This window comes from Mirounga leonina, unplaced genomic scaffold (genome assembly GCF_011800145.1).
Source record: "Mirounga leonina isolate KUSES-001 unplaced genomic scaffold, KU_Mleo_1.0 Mir_82, whole genome shotgun sequence".
Lineage (NCBI taxonomy): Eukaryota > Metazoa > Chordata > Mammalia > Carnivora > Phocidae > Mirounga > Mirounga leonina.
In genome coordinates, this window is record NW_023270825.1 from 9,291,239 (window position 1) to 9,306,256 (window position 15,018).

General features: G+C 43.0%; 1 protein-coding gene across 6 annotated transcripts in view; it reads left to right on the forward strand.

Annotated features, from left to right (window-relative positions):
- Positions 1 to 14,520, forward strand: part of DICER1 (dicer 1, ribonuclease III) — a 70,692-nt gene extending 56,172 nt beyond the window's left edge. For 4 of the 6 annotated variants that reach the window (XM_034992733.1, XM_034992735.1, XM_034992732.1 and 1 more), the window contains 6 exons: positions 1,979 to 2,134; positions 5,254 to 6,142; positions 7,906 to 8,174; positions 10,605 to 10,767; positions 10,858 to 10,933; positions 11,288 to 11,453. In XM_034992733.1, the coding sequence (XP_034848624.1) occupies positions 1,979 to 2,134; positions 5,254 to 6,142; positions 7,906 to 8,174; positions 10,605 to 10,767; positions 10,858 to 10,933; positions 11,288 to 11,453 (1,719 nt within the window). Of the gene's footprint in view, positions 1 to 1,978; positions 2,135 to 5,253; positions 6,143 to 7,905; positions 8,175 to 10,604; positions 10,768 to 10,857; positions 10,934 to 11,287 lie in introns of all 6 variants that reach the window. The other 2 variants (XM_034992734.1, XM_034992737.1) reach the window with 2 other exon arrangements.
- Positions 14,521 to 15,018: the final 498 nt, after the last annotated feature.

The window sequence follows — 15,018 nt, forward strand, 5'->3', positions numbered from 1 at the left end:
TCCGATGTCACACTCCCCTACCTCCGATGTCACACTCCCCTACCTCCAATGTCACACTCTCCTACCTCCGAAGTCACACTATAACACCAGACACTACCCCGAGCATTTTACAGCCCTCATTTATGCTTCTCAGCGAGCCCCTGAGGGGTAGATAACGTGTCCCCAATTCGCAGATGGGGAAAGTTTCTTAGTTTAGAGAGTTTTATTAGTTCATGTAAGATCGCCTAACTAACCAGAGAGTCAGGGAGGTGTCGGAGGCGAGAGCCCGTACCTTTCACCACCCTTCTCGCTGCCTGTCAGTGTGATTAGGGGCAGAGAGAGACCTGGGATGCTGGGGTGACTGTGTGTAAGCTGGGGAATTTGGAGCGATGGTGGTGCTCATGGTGATATAGGCACAAAGGTAGAAATCAGAGTCAGGTGTAGGGTTTTTAGACCTCATGGGAAATGAAGTGGAATATTCAGTAAAATGTTCAGATAACTTAGAGTTTAGGACTGGGGTCTGGTTTGGGGGAATAGTCTTTGTAAGAGTGATAAAGCTGTCAGAACAAATGAGATTTCCACGAGGTGGTTGTAGGAAGAAAATGTCAGAGACTGAGGATGAGTAGGAAGCTAACAGTACACTCTTATTAGGTAAGAAAGAAATTCGTGTACATTTCAAAACTTTCCTCTGTTCATCTGCTGGGAAAGCTCTGATTGCTTATGTCCTGTAGGGATCAGTGCTGTTCCCTCAGCCCGGTGTTGAAGGGCAGCCTTCTCTGTGGGCTCCCGCCCCGGACACGTCCTGCGTCCTCACCAGACCTGAGCCCCTAGCTGGTTGTCATACAGGCTCCCTGCATGCACGCACCCACTCTGTTCTTCTCTCAGTGCTTTCCCCGCTTCCGCTTGTCTGGTCCTGCCTGTCCCGAGTCGCACCTCAGGATCCCTGAGCGTCTCTTCCTGTCCCACCTGCCCACCATCCCGTCTGACTGTGGGTGTGCTTGCCGTCTTCCTCCTGCCATTGCCATCTGGATGCTATATTCTCCTCGGAGGCGCAGGGATGCTGGCGTTGATCTGAGCTGTTCCCTCCCGGCTGTGTCGTCCGCAGGGACTGCTCCTCAGTCTTAGTGACGTTCTCTCAGGGATGCCCGGCCAGGTGTCTCTTCCAGGGTGGGTGCCTGGTTAGTGGTATCGAGTTCCCTGGAAAAGGGGCTCATGAAGTACTTCCATAAAAAGGAACCCAGTTTATAGAAAATGAAAATGAGATTGACAGTTCTAGATCCTGGTTTCCAAGTTTTTACTAGACATTCCTAGATAGAAATGTTACCATTTGAGTGAGTTACAGAGGACATGGAGTCCTTAGGAAAAATAGATCAGAGGGTAAACAATGAAGCTATTTTATTGATGTGAATAAACATGGAGTTATTACCTTTTGTTCTGTTTTAAAATGGTTGAACAAAAATATCTTGAAATGCCATCCAAAACAAAGGAATGATATTTGAGAAAACATTACAATTAAAATTGTATTTGTGGCTTAGATTCTAGGAGTATAAAATTCTTTTAGCTTTGTTCAGTGCCAATTTCTACTTTATAGCTAGAGTTTGTGGCATTTCCCCCCATTTATTTCATTGAGAATATTGTGACATCTTAGACTTTTCATGTGGATTCTTTTTCTATTCTGATGGTCTCAGTTGATAGTTTGCATTTAATATCATCAGGTTGTGTTCAATTTCAAAGGTTTGAAATTGTATGAACTGTTCGTTCTGACTTTATGAGGAATTCGCATATCAGTTTTTTCTGATCTGCTCTGAAAATCAGAAATTCTCATCTAACTACACTGAAGGATATAGAATATATGGGAATATAATATTTGCTATCATGAATAATTGATGGCCAGTTGTAATATGAGGAACATTTAGCTAAAAATATGTTTATTTGCCTGGTATGAATTCCAGCAGTGGTCATTTGCGGATAAGTATCTTACAAATTTTTTCTGCTAAAGGTCAGCAACTGTAATCTGTATCGGCTTGGAAAAAAGAAGGGACTGCCCAGCCGCATGGTGGTATCAATATTTGATCCCCCTGTGAATTGGCTTCCTCCTGGTTATGTAGTAAACCAAGACAAAAGTAACACAGATAAATGGGAAAAAGATGAAATGGTAAGTTTTGGGTAACTGGAAGCATTTATTTTTTGGTGAACGGGAGAATGTTGTGCTCTTAATTTTTGTGTTTCCTTTCCATGGTGTATTTATAATACAGAGTAGGGATTTGGTGTATTGAATTAATTCCTTTAAATCGACTGTCTCTTCATTGAATTTAGAAACAGTGTTGTAATTTTGATGGGGGTCGATTCTGTCAGCTTTTTTTTCAGAGGCAGAAGTATATATGATGTCGTGGCTCAAAAAAGAAAAAAAAAGCAAAACTCCCTAACATTTCATTTTACTGTTAGGTATAGCAATTTATCCTCCCTCGATCCTTAGCTCTGTTCAGTGACTTTTTCAATGAACTCTGATCTCCAGTCTATGAAAGAATTAATTTCAGTAAAGCCTTGCTTTGCAGGTCAGGGTTATCTCAGTTAGGACTCGGTCTTCTCTGGTGACCTTAAAAGAAAGAAAGAACATCATAAAGGTTGTAGTTTTCTGGAAATAGTTTAAATCATGCCAGTGGCTTCAGGTCTGATACGAGCTGCAGCTGCTTCACTTTGTCTTGTCTTGAAGGCCACCAGGGGGCACCTCGGAGGGCCTCGGAGCTGGAAAAGCCATCTGCCCAGAGGTGGGCGGCTGGGAGGAGGTGGACTGCTGGGAAACACCGGCGCCTCTCCCAAAGCTAAAGGCCGTCTCTCGGCGACTTTCATCTCGTGGACATTTATTTTGCATTAATGAGACACTGGGTCATGGTTACTTAATTTTTCCTTCAGGCCAGCAGTGAGAACACGGTTTCTTTTCACAGGTCACGCTTTCTAAATAGACAGGCTTTCGTGTCCTCTTCCTGACACGCCTGTGTTAGTTCTCTGTCTCAAGCTTCCCCAGGGCTGCCGCTCTGTGCCCCGATTTTGATTTTTACCCCTTTATGGAGTACATTTTTAACTCATGCAGTATTTGATGTTTTTACAGAAACTGAACTTCTCCAGAAAAGCATTAAGAGAATATTTTAATGCAGGCTGGGTTAGAAAAATTACATTTGCTATTAACTTAGAAATAGGTAGAACCTTAGAGGAAAATGTAGAGATTTTGAGGACTTTAGAGAAAATACTGCATATCTATGAAAAACATTCCTAATAATTATTCTGCCTTGTAGTTTCATAATATAGTTGGCTTTTTAGAAAAAAAATAGCATAAAAGTGACATTGACAAGCCCTTTTGATTAAAAAAGAATTTTTAAAAATACAACAGAAATTTCTTATTTTCCTTAACATTTCAGATGACCTGGCACTTTGGTTTTGGGAATACATTAAACATACCATTCATATTTTCACTTAGTAGTTTACACTTATTGAAATAGGCCCTTACGTGGTATTGGAAGGCGTGTGCTTGCATTTCTGTTCTGCCCGCCTCACTCCTCAGCAAATAGGTTTAAGAGAAACTGCGTACGAATGCCGAAGTGGTAATAACTCAGGTAGAGAGTTGACTTGAACCGTAGGAGAAAAGAGTTTTATGCCAGGTTTTGTTTTGTTTTGTTTTTTAGGAGCTTGAAGTGTTCTCGGAAACCATTTAGTGAGGTAGAATCCCGCTATTTTGCAGATAGAGAAATTGAAACCCAGAGGCATTAAAGAACTTTGTCCAAGATCACATAGCATATTTGTGATAAAACCTACTCGTGTGTGTGTGTGTGTGTGTGTGTGCGCCAATTTTACACTATGGTAGCATCTTACTAAAGATATATAAGGATTTTTTTTATTAAAAAATTATTCAGTCTGATTTCTTTTTTAATTGCAGTTTGCCTTTTCTAATGTTAAGGACCAAATAGTAGGCCAAAACATCTCATGGTACCTTGGGAAGGTATAGGGTTTTTAACAGGAAATAGTTCCTAGAGATCTGCCACTACAGTCTCTTCATGTTCTTCCACATTCTTGGAAAACTTTTATAAACCTTTTTTCATTAAAAAAAAGTAAATAAATAAACCCATAAAGATACATAGTTGTAGAGACATGGCTCGGTTCACTGCTCTTCTTTACTTTCAAATAAATACACTATGTCTTTTGAATCTGGCTTAAAATGAAATATTGCAGTATTTAAAAAATCCTTGACAGAGTTTGAAAATGTTTTTGTCAGCAAATCTCTGGAAAGTTGTCACTATCAGAATTGAAGCGCACCCTCCTGCCTTTTTCCCCCTAAAGTAAAGTCTTTTTTTTTTTTTTTTTAATTCTTGCACAACAGAAATTTGGCATCTTTTAGCATTGCAAAAAAGTTACATCATTACTGAATCCTAGCCCATTATTAAGGTTGTCATTCACAAATAAGCTTTTGCCAAAGAAATTGGAATTAGCAAAGATCTTCTGACAGAAATTGGATTGTTGTGTTTCATGTTAGTCTAAATTTTCTTCTATTTTTGTCATTTATGCTTTAATCTGTTCCTCTGATTACTGTAGCACAATGGAGGGGAAAGCGTAATTTCCCAGATTCGTAGCTTAGTTCAGTGATCACTCTTAGTTTTCAAGCAGAGCAGTCTACTTTTACACTGTAGCAAATGTACTTTGATTTGCAGTGGAAGTGGGGACAAAACCTTTAGCATGAAACACCCTATTGCCTATTTTTAATATTCTACAGATTTTTAAGGTAATTTATCTTTTTTCATATTTATACTCTATTGCACAGATAATGCTTTTTCTGCATCTGGAATTTAGTTTTATTAATTTGAAATCTTTTTGAAACATTTTAAAACTTTGTCAGCAAAATTGAAGACCTCTGTGATCGGCCTGTGAGTGCTTTTATTGTGTCTCTGCTGGAGTAAGACTTGTTAGCTGAAGTTTTGCTTCGTGGACATTAATTTTAACTTTATATCCGTGTTCAAAATCCTTAACTTAAAGCTTCATACTGGATAAAGATCATTTTATAACTTAGAACATGAACATTCAAAGAACATGTTTTACTTTGTTTATATGATTAAATAACTTATTTTATGTTAATTGAAAACAAATGGCCATGATTTTAAAGTTGCCTTTTAGTATTTGTGGTTGTCATTTGAAATTATCCGTAACCCTTGCTTTTAAATTGAGTTTCAAACCCTTTTAAAAACAGCAGCCATGTCTCCCCTCCTTCCCCATTCCTCCTCGTTTCAGACAAAAGACTGCATGTTGGCTAATGGCAAGCTGGACGAGGACTTTGAGGAGGAGGACGAGGAGGAGGAGGGTCTGATGTGGAGGGCTCCAAGGGAGGATGCCGATTATGAAGATGATTTCCTGGAGTATGATCAGGAACATATCAGATTTATAGATAACATGTTAATGGGATCAGGAGCTTTTGTAAAGAAAATTTCTCTTTCTCCTTTTTCAACCACTGATTCTGCATATGAGTGGAAAATGCCCAAAAAGTCCTCCTTAGGTAGTATGCCATTCTCATCAGACTTTGAGGATTTTGACTATAGCTCTTGGGATGCAATGTGCTATCTGGACCCTAGCAAAGCTGTTGAAGAGGATGACTTTGTGGTGGGGTTCTGGAATCCATCCGAAGAAAACTGTGGTGTTGACACGGGGAAACAGTCCATCTCTTACGACTTGCACACTGAGCAGTGTATCGCAGACAAAAGCATAGCTGACTGCGTGGAAGCCCTGCTGGGCTGCTATTTAACCAGCTGTGGCGAGAGGGCTGCTCAGCTTTTCCTCTGCTCGCTGGGGCTGAAGGTGCTCCCGGTAATGAAAAGGACCGACCGGGAAAAGGCCATGTGCCCTACTAGGGAGAATTTCAGCAGCCAACAAAAGAACCTTTCAGGGAGCCGTGCGCCTGCCCCTGTGGCCAGCTCGCGCTCCTCAGTGTTGAAAGACGTGGAGTACGGTTGTTTGAAGATTCCACCAAGATGTATGTTTGATCATCCAGACGCAGATAAAACACTGAATCACCTTATCTCGGGTTTCGAAAATTTCGAAAAGAAAATCAACTACAGGTTCAAGAATAAGGCTTACCTTCTACAGGCTTTTACCCACGCCTCCTACCACTACAATACCATTACCGGTAAGGAGCCCCAGGCCGAACTCCAGTGCCCCGCAACTGCGAGCTCGCGCTCACTGCACTCTTTTTGCCTTGGGTTTTTGTTTGTTTGGTTTTTGTTTTTTAAAAGGCAACCTGTGCATGTGCAGACTTGGGGCTTCAGATGCATGGTGGAGGGAGGGAGCAAGAGGAAGATGAAGGCGGCTTTATTTTCCTCTTCCTTCTGGGTGCACGCGGGGCTCCTCACCGCTGATAGCTGGCAGCGCCCCCGCCTCACCTGCTCGCAGAGGGGTCACTTCATGGGCTGCACGGTTGGAGAAATTGGGGCCTTCCTATTTTGTTGTGCTTTTCCCATTTTTGCCCTCCCCCTGTGTCTTTCTGATGCCCATTTAGCGCTGTTTATGGTTCTTGATGACGTATATTCTGGATGTACTTCCACGTCCTTTTATCGTTCTTCCCGAACAAAAAGGCCCCTCTCTAAAGGTCGTTTTAAATCTAAAGATGAGTGGGCTAAAAGAAACTTCTTCGGGGGAAGGTTTCTGCTGCCGTCTTCCACTTGGCATTGTGCTCCAGGGTTTTCTCCCTTCTGTAGCGGTGGCCAGTCCATGAGATGCGAAGGGGGACCAGGCGCCTGGAACTGCAGTCAGCTTCAGCTTGTGAAAAGCCTGTGTATTTTTTTTTCCTCTATCAGAGTAATAAGTGCTTGAGTCTAGGATACCAAAGCAGAGTATAAAGTTTGTATAAGAAAAACAGGAAAGGTTGAGATGATCAGAAGAGTGTAAAACCAAAAAGTGAAAACCGATCTGGCTCTGGACGAGCAGGGCTGGCGGCCCGGGGAGCTGTTTCTCTTTGTGGCGAAGCCGCCGGGCATGGTTCCTGCCCTCTGCCGACCGAGGCCCCTGCCTCGGAGCTCTGGGTGTCCGGGACGCACCACTTCGGTGCCCCCGCCTCCTGGCCTGGATGGGCTCTGCTCGGCCCGGGGAGGAGATAAGGGTGCTGGCCAGCACGGGCGCCTTCCCCCAGGCGGGCAGCTGGCCCGTGCTGGCCCAGGTCTTTGCGCACGGCCACGACTCGCCTTTCTTAGGCCCCTGTTCGTGTCCAGTTCAACAGTTCTCATGCAGGTGGAGGAGAGGGTTTTCTAGTACTTCGTGGGCGGGCGGCAGCTGTGACCCAGGAGTGGCGAGGCACGGTGGCCCCAGCGCACACTCCCCAGCGGGGGGGTGAGGCGCCGCGCAGAGCGTGGGGGCGGTGTGCGAGGGCAGAGCGCGGGGTGCGTGGGGTGTATAAGGGTGTACTGAGGCAGAGGGCGGGGTGTGTCGGGGGCAGAGCTTGAGGCCAGAGCACGGGGTGCGTGGGGTGTTGGGGGGCAGAGGGCGGCGTGCGCGTGCGCAGCGTCTGGCCCCCGACCGCCGGCGTGTGAGCGAGGCTGCGGCTTCGGCGGCGCCCAGCACCCGCTTGGCCAGCAGCGTGCCCGCGGGAAGGGTCTGACCTGATGGGGCTGCCCGGCCAGCGTCTTGTCTGCGGGGGCAGGAGCCTTTGGGCCACTGAAGGCTTTTATGACCCCAATTTATAGATAAGAAATAGGCTTAAGTTGCCATTCAAATTGAACTTCCAGAGGCTTTAGTAAGTGTGACATGTCCCCGGGTTTGTCACTGAAGAATATACACGGACGACGGAGCCCGGCCTCGTTGTCGGCAGTGGGCCCAGGATCGGGCGTCCCGGTGGGTGCCTGTGCGGGAAGAGCGGGGTTTGCGCGAGCTGACGTCTGCGCTCTGGGCCGCCCGCAGATTGTTACCAGCGCCTGGAGTTCCTGGGAGATGCGATTTTGGACTACCTCATAACCAAGCACCTTTACGAAGACCCGCGGCAGCACTCCCCGGGCGTCCTGACCGACCTGCGGTCCGCGCTGGTCAACAACACCATCTTCGCGTCGCTGGCGGTCAAGTACGACTACCACAAGTACTTCAAAGCCGTCTCCCCCGAGCTCTTCCACGTCATCGACGACTTCGTGCAGTTCCAGCTGGAGAAGAACGAGATGCAGGGCATGGACTCCGAGGTGAGTGCTCCCGGGGAACACGGCCAGCGGCGGCTCGCAGCCGCTTGCCCCCGGGCGGGGCCGAGGCCCGGTAGTGCTCTCCAGGTGGGCCCTTCAGAAACTTGACTGCCCCCGCGCTGGTGCGTGCGGTCCTTCCAGGGGAGAGAGGGGGCCAGGGGCTGTGGGCTCTTTTCTGTTTCTCTTTCCCAAACCCCCGGTGGCGCTTGAACCTTAGTGAGTGAGCGCCCTGCGGTTCATTCTGCCTTTCTTTCTGTTAAAATGGGTCCGAAAACGTTCGCTGATACGATCTCAGGTAAGCCTCACAAATGTATTTTCTGCTTCTACTTGGAAATAGGAAAGTCTCACTTAAAAACCAACCTTCTAAAATTTTAACCATTGGAATTTGAGAGGCTTCTGGTGTAAGTTCAGCCAAAGGTTCTTTGGTGATGGAGCTCATTTTAATGTGTTTGTGAGCTATTTTGAAGTTTTGTGCAAAGAATTTCACTTAGGTCTTTCCACTCTGCTCTGATCCTTCGCTGCCATCCATCTGCATACCTGTGTACCCAGGAGAGCACTCTCGGTCCCCTTCTCCCCGTTCTGATTCCCTTGTTTTCCTTCCTTGTGCAGATGTCTTATAAGGAGTCAGGGAATTTATTCTTAATTCTGGTGGCTGTTTTAATTGCTCTTCGTTTAATTTGTACCTTCCCCTTTTTTTAAATTGCACCAAACCGTGGCTGGGGACTAGTGCCTTTCTTTCCTTGACTTGCTGTGAGAGAAATTTGAGGCGTAACCGCAAGGCTAGTGTCCCACCCTGTAAACAGTACAGAGCGCGTGCTGAAGGAGGATCCGCTCTCCCGGGTGTCCTCCGCCAAGGTGAATGGGCCGAGTCGGAGCACGGCTAGCCGTGGCACTAGGAATTAGAACCATCTCATATGTACTCAGTATTATTTCTGGTCTTATTCTTTAGAAGTGTTTAAGCTTAGAATTTGAGGAATTAGCTAAAATTAGATTTAAGTTCTCTTTTGATGACAGTGGGACGTGCTGGTTCTGTTAATTTTTGTTCATTCTTTTCCTTTCCTTTGTTTATATGATCATATGTATTAGAAGTTACAAAAACTGATTGGAAATGTCAGTGGTCTGGCTTTTCTAACTTCCTGTTGAATCTTAAGTCTCTCCACTTCTCTGGGCCTCAGTTTCTTCATCTGTGAAAGGAGAGAATTAAATTCGATAAGTTTTAAAATTCCTTTCTACCTCAAAACCGTGATGTACGAACAAGAAGTGTCTTTTTTTTTACCCAGTAGCCAAAATTACAAGGGTTTTATATAGAGCTCTACATGGCTAAACAATCCATTTAGAAATTTTTTTTAAAACTCCAAATGCCCCCTTCTCTTGTTTCTCTTTCACAAGTAATTTGTGTTTATTTTAGAAAATACAAATAAGAAGAAAATTAAAGTTATGCAAATATACTGCTTTAGAAATTACCAAAATGAACATTCTGTGATGTTTTATTGCTAATGTATATAAACATAAGCATACATAAAACATAAAATGGAATTATATTATACATAGTATACCATAACGTGTTTTTTTCACTTAATATTTTGAGGACAACTTTCCGTGTATCCATTGGCATTTTGACTTTCAATGGCTGCCCTCTAATCAATATATGGCTATAATGGAATATATTTAAACAGTCCTTTGTGGCTAGATATTTACGTTGTTTTTACTGAGGACTTTTAATAAACATGGGTGTGGTAGATATATCCAGTACCTCCTTAAGATAAATTCCTAGAGATGGGATTGTTGCATCAAAGAATTAGGAACTTTTAAAAGGCATTTGATACATACCTAAGTTTTTTATTACATTAATTTGAATGCCTACTGTGTGTCAGGCACTCTCTTATAGTCAGTGTGTATTAAGGGGTTTAATAAAAAGGGAACTCGGGGGAATCTATTGTCCAGTCGAATTTTCCTGGCAAAAAGTGGCAATTTATACTTGCCAGAGCAGTGTATATACACTCTTGTCATTGCCGTACTAATTAGCATTCGGCCTAATCCTTGCCAAGCCGCTAGGGGGTAGAACTGTTTTAAGATGCAGTTCTTTGGTTACGAGCGGATTTGAAATTTTTTTCGTACATTTATTAACTATTTCTAATTTTGTGTTGTTTTTGTTTTCATTTAGAAGTACTCTTTTTTCCCTTTGCTGAGTATACTACTAACTGGGGTAGGGATTTTGTTTATCCCTTGAGAAATTAGGGGGGAAAAATTTTTTTTTAGATGTTTGTGAAGAACCTATTACAGTGTAGTTAGGTGATTGCCATAAATGGTTGGTATTGTTAGCCTTGTTAAAGGGTATAATAAAAGTCCTGTCCAAGAAAAGAAACACACCGCTGTGGAATGCCTTTAAAGGTGGCCTTGTTGCTTACAAGTCCCTTTTCTTTGTGTAAATAGCTTAGGAGGTCTGAGGAGGATGAAGAGAAGGAGGAGGACATCGAAGTTCCAAAGGCCATGGGGGACATTTTTGAGTCGCTTGCTGGTGCCATTTACATGGATAGCGGGATGTCCCTGGAGATGGTGTGGCAGGTGTACTATCCTATGATGCGGCCGCTAATAGGTACTGTTCGTTCCCTTCGAAAGAAACACAATCATAATTAAAAACGACTATAAGGATATCATTCACATGACTCTTTCATTTTGATTACAGAAAAATTTTCTGCAAATGTGCCCCGTTCCCCTGTGCGAGAATTGCTCGAAATGGAACCAGAAACTGCCAAATTTAGGTAAGCAAAAGCGTGCATGGAAAAAATTAAGTTCCTTAAAAAACAAGAGGGGCAAGAGTTGTCAAAGATGCCATAGACTAATGATTCTGAGAAATATTTACACTGGGGCACGCACTCTGCACTCTCCGTTTGTAGTCGGATTGACTTTCCCTTTTGCTTTGATAAAGTAATGCGGAGTTAAAGAAGAGCCTCAGCCCTGTCTGCCGGGGGCCGCGCCGCCGTGTGATGCACGTTTCCTTTGTGTGCCGGCTGCTCGTGCCCGGGCCCTCCGCCTCCAAGCGCGAGCTCCGTGCTGATTGACAATAATAATAAATAGTTCTGACTTGTGATTCACGCTGTTTGGCTTTTTTACAGCCCGGCTGAGAGGACGTACGATGGCAAGGTCAGAGTCACGGTGGAAGTGGTGGGGAAGGGGAAATTTAAAGGCGTCGGCCGGAGCTACAGGATCGCCAAGTCTGCAGCAGCAAGAAGAGCCCTACGCAGCCTCAAAGCCAATCAACCTCAGGTTCCCAACAGCTGAAACCCCTTTTTACAATGGAAAAAAAAAGAAAAAACAAAAAACAAAAAGCAGAATTAAGGGGAAAACTATTTAAATCGAGAAGGATGATTTAAAAGTCCATAGTGAGTGGAATGAATCGAAGGCAGAATTTAAAGTTTGTTTGATAACAAGATAGATTACAGAATAAAACATTTAACATATGTATAAAATTTTTGGAACTAATTGTAGTTTTAGTTTTTTGCGCAAACACAATCTTGTCTTCTTTCCTCACTTCTGCTTTGTTTAAATCACGAGAGTGCTTTAATGATGACATTTAGCAAGTGTTCAAGAGAATTATTGACAGTTATTTTGTTTTTATTTTGTTTGGGGGGTTTTGTTTTTCTTTTTGTTTTTTAGTTCCGTTTCCGTCAGCTTTGCTTAGCATTAGGAGGCCAAGGAGCTTACAGCTGAGACAGCCCCTGGATTCTGTGGAGCGCCCTCCCCTCCTCGGCGTGGCTGCTGCGCCCAGGAGGATGGTGCGATCTGCGAGAGGAGAAGCGTGCCCGTGCTGTCTTTTCTTTCCACGATCTGTTGCCTAAGAGGATGTCTGCCGGTCGCCATTGCACTTACTATAGTAAGGGACAGGTTTTTAATGAACATTGGCTGGCATGTTGGTGAATCAAATTTTCGTTTTCTCTCATGCCACGTAGTCTTGCATACAAAAGGTTCTTGCCTTAAAAGTAAAACCCTCATGGATGTTCTTTAATTTCTGATCTTTTTGGAACAAACTATTTGACATTCCCTTCCTTTTATTATGCATTTAGAGGTTGAGACAGTGTGATATTTGCAACTCACTAGGGTAGTTGTGACTTAACTTATTAAGGATTATATTAGAGTTCCTGTCATCTGTGTCCTGAAGGCATTTTGAAAACCAGAATATTATATATGTAGTCTATGGATTTTTTTAAGCACCATAATAAAAATGATCTTTGGCTAAATACCCAGTTTTACTAAAAACCTCCTGCCAGGTAGTTCCACTGATGGAAATTGTTTGTGGCAAACAGTTTTGCCCTGTAGGCTGTTGCTCTAACAAGATAAACTCTAGACATATCACACCTAAAATATGCTGCAGATTTTATAAGTGATTGGTTACTTATTTAAAGAAGCAAAACAGAGCACCTTTACCCTTAGTCTTCTCACTTAAATGTCTTACTGTACTTGTCACAGTGTTGCGTGCATTCTTCACCTACCAAAGCTGCGCTATTAATGCCGTGGAAGTGTAACGTTTTCGACAAACTGCCGTCATCTTGATACATCTGTGATTTAGGTCATTAATTTAGGAAAACAAGCTCATGATTTCCATCTTTGGAAAAGAAGAAGAAGAAAAAAAAGACATTTTTAGGCATTTGCCGAAGTTTCTTTAATTAGACTTGTAGGCACTCTTCACTTAAATACCTCAGTTCTTCTTTTCTTTTGCATGCGTTTCCCCGTTTGGTGCTATGTTTATGTATTATGCTTGAAATTTTAATTTTTTTTTTTTTTTTTTTTGCACTGTAACTATAATACCTCTTAATTTACCTTTTTAAAAGCTGTGGGTCGGTCTTGCACTCCCACCAACATACCAGTAGAGGTTTGCTGCAATTTGCCCCATTAATTATGCTTGAAGTTTAAGAAAGCCGAGCAGAGGTGTCTAATGTTTTCCAGCACATCATTCTGAACTCGATGCTTCATGTAATGCTGCGTTTTTTGTTTTCAGTTACAGTTGAATACTGTACTTCTTGCTTTATCTGCACCACCCACCCCCAGAGAAACACCTCTGCACGTGTGCACAGAGAAAACTGTCAGCTCCGCTTTCTAAGGAGACCTGAGTGAAGGGGATGTTAAGCTTCTCCAATGTTATTTGTTGTCTCCAATCTTAGATTTAAATTGCAATCTAAATTATTAAATGAGATTTTGAGCAAATTAATTTGGGTAGGCTCATTTTTAAAATATTTCTGATTGGGAACCTTAGATTTCTGTTTGTTTGTTTTTTTTAAAACCTCAGCGTGAGATCTCCTAGCAGGTTAAAACCAAGCAGTTCTTGAATTATATTAACTGTAAACGTGTACAATTAACAAGTAAGGCTGGATGTGAATTTTACGTGTGAGGGTGATCGTGATCAACTTAGATCGCAGATCTCTTCTTAATTTATAAACTACCTGATGCCAGGAGCTTAGGGCTTTGTGTTGTGTCTAATGCACTAATCCCAGTGTTAAGGGATTCTCTCGCCTCCTGGCACCAAAACCAGATTGTTTCACAGTTACAATTCCCATTGGGAGAAAAATGCCTCAATATATTTTGTAACCTTAAGAAGAGTATTTTTTTGTTAATACGAAAAAGTTCAGACTTGGATATGATTAGGTCATACGTTCTCAGGGGTTCAAATTTCCTGCTACCATTCAAAATGTTTTATCAACGGCAAACTTTAGCTATTTCATTTTTTTGTTGTTGGAGAAAGATAGCTAATTTTAATTTGTGACTCACACTTGGACGCATTCTGTGATCCCCTGGTTACTAAGTTAAAAAATAAAAACTCTGAGTGAGACATACCGAGATGGTTATGAACGCTTTCGTGCTGCTGATTTTTAATGCTGTAAAGTTCCCCCAGTTTAGCTTGTTGAAATGTTTTGCATCCATTAACTAAGGAAGAAAATCACTCTATGTGGCCCCCCTTTCCACCCCTGTGTGTGTCATCCTTTTGTTCCTGTGATTGCAACGTGAGACCGAAGGTAATACGGAGGCCCTGCCGGGTGGGAGGTGTCGTGGTGCCTCAGGCACGTGTGTGAAGGGCTGGGGAAGTGTGTCTTGACAACTGCGAAGTTCCTTATGATGATTGTGTGGCGGTTAGTCGGCATGAACCTTCATTGTAAAGATTTTTGATTTCCTTTATGATATACTTTCAACAGTCCTAACTATGCTGCGTTGTGTAATAGCTTTGTTCCCCCTCTGTTCTGTTCATGTAGCACAGATAAGCATTGCACTTGGTACCATGCTTTACCTCATTTCAAGGAAAATATGCTTAACGGAGAGGAAAAAAGATGTGGTTTGGCCTCGCTGCTGTTTTGATTTACCGGATTTGAAAAAGATAATTATAATGCCTGCAATGTGTCATATACTTGCACAACTTAAATAGGTCATTTTTGTCTGTGGCATTTTTACTGTTTGTGAAAGTATGACAAAGATTTGTTAACTGAACTCTTAATTATGTTTTTTTTTTTTAAATATGTTTTGTTACTTCTTTTTCTCTTTCTTTTAACGTCATGTGAAGTGATTAAATTTAGAATGACCTCTAACACTCCTGTAATGATCTCTTAAACTACTAATAGTTTAACGTTCTTCATAATAGCTTGCCCTCAGAACAATTCGGACTTCCCTCCCTAACTAGCGAGAGGCCCCGAGGCTGCTCGGCCGCTTATAAAGACGGCCCTTCACCCAGCACCGCACCCTTCCAGGTTGTTCCCAGTCCGACGGAGACTGGGGTGCAGGGAGTGCCCGACACCCAGCCCAACCACGGTGCGGTCTGAGGGCCCGGCCGATGGCAGGCTCTCCATCTTCCTCTCTTGGGGAA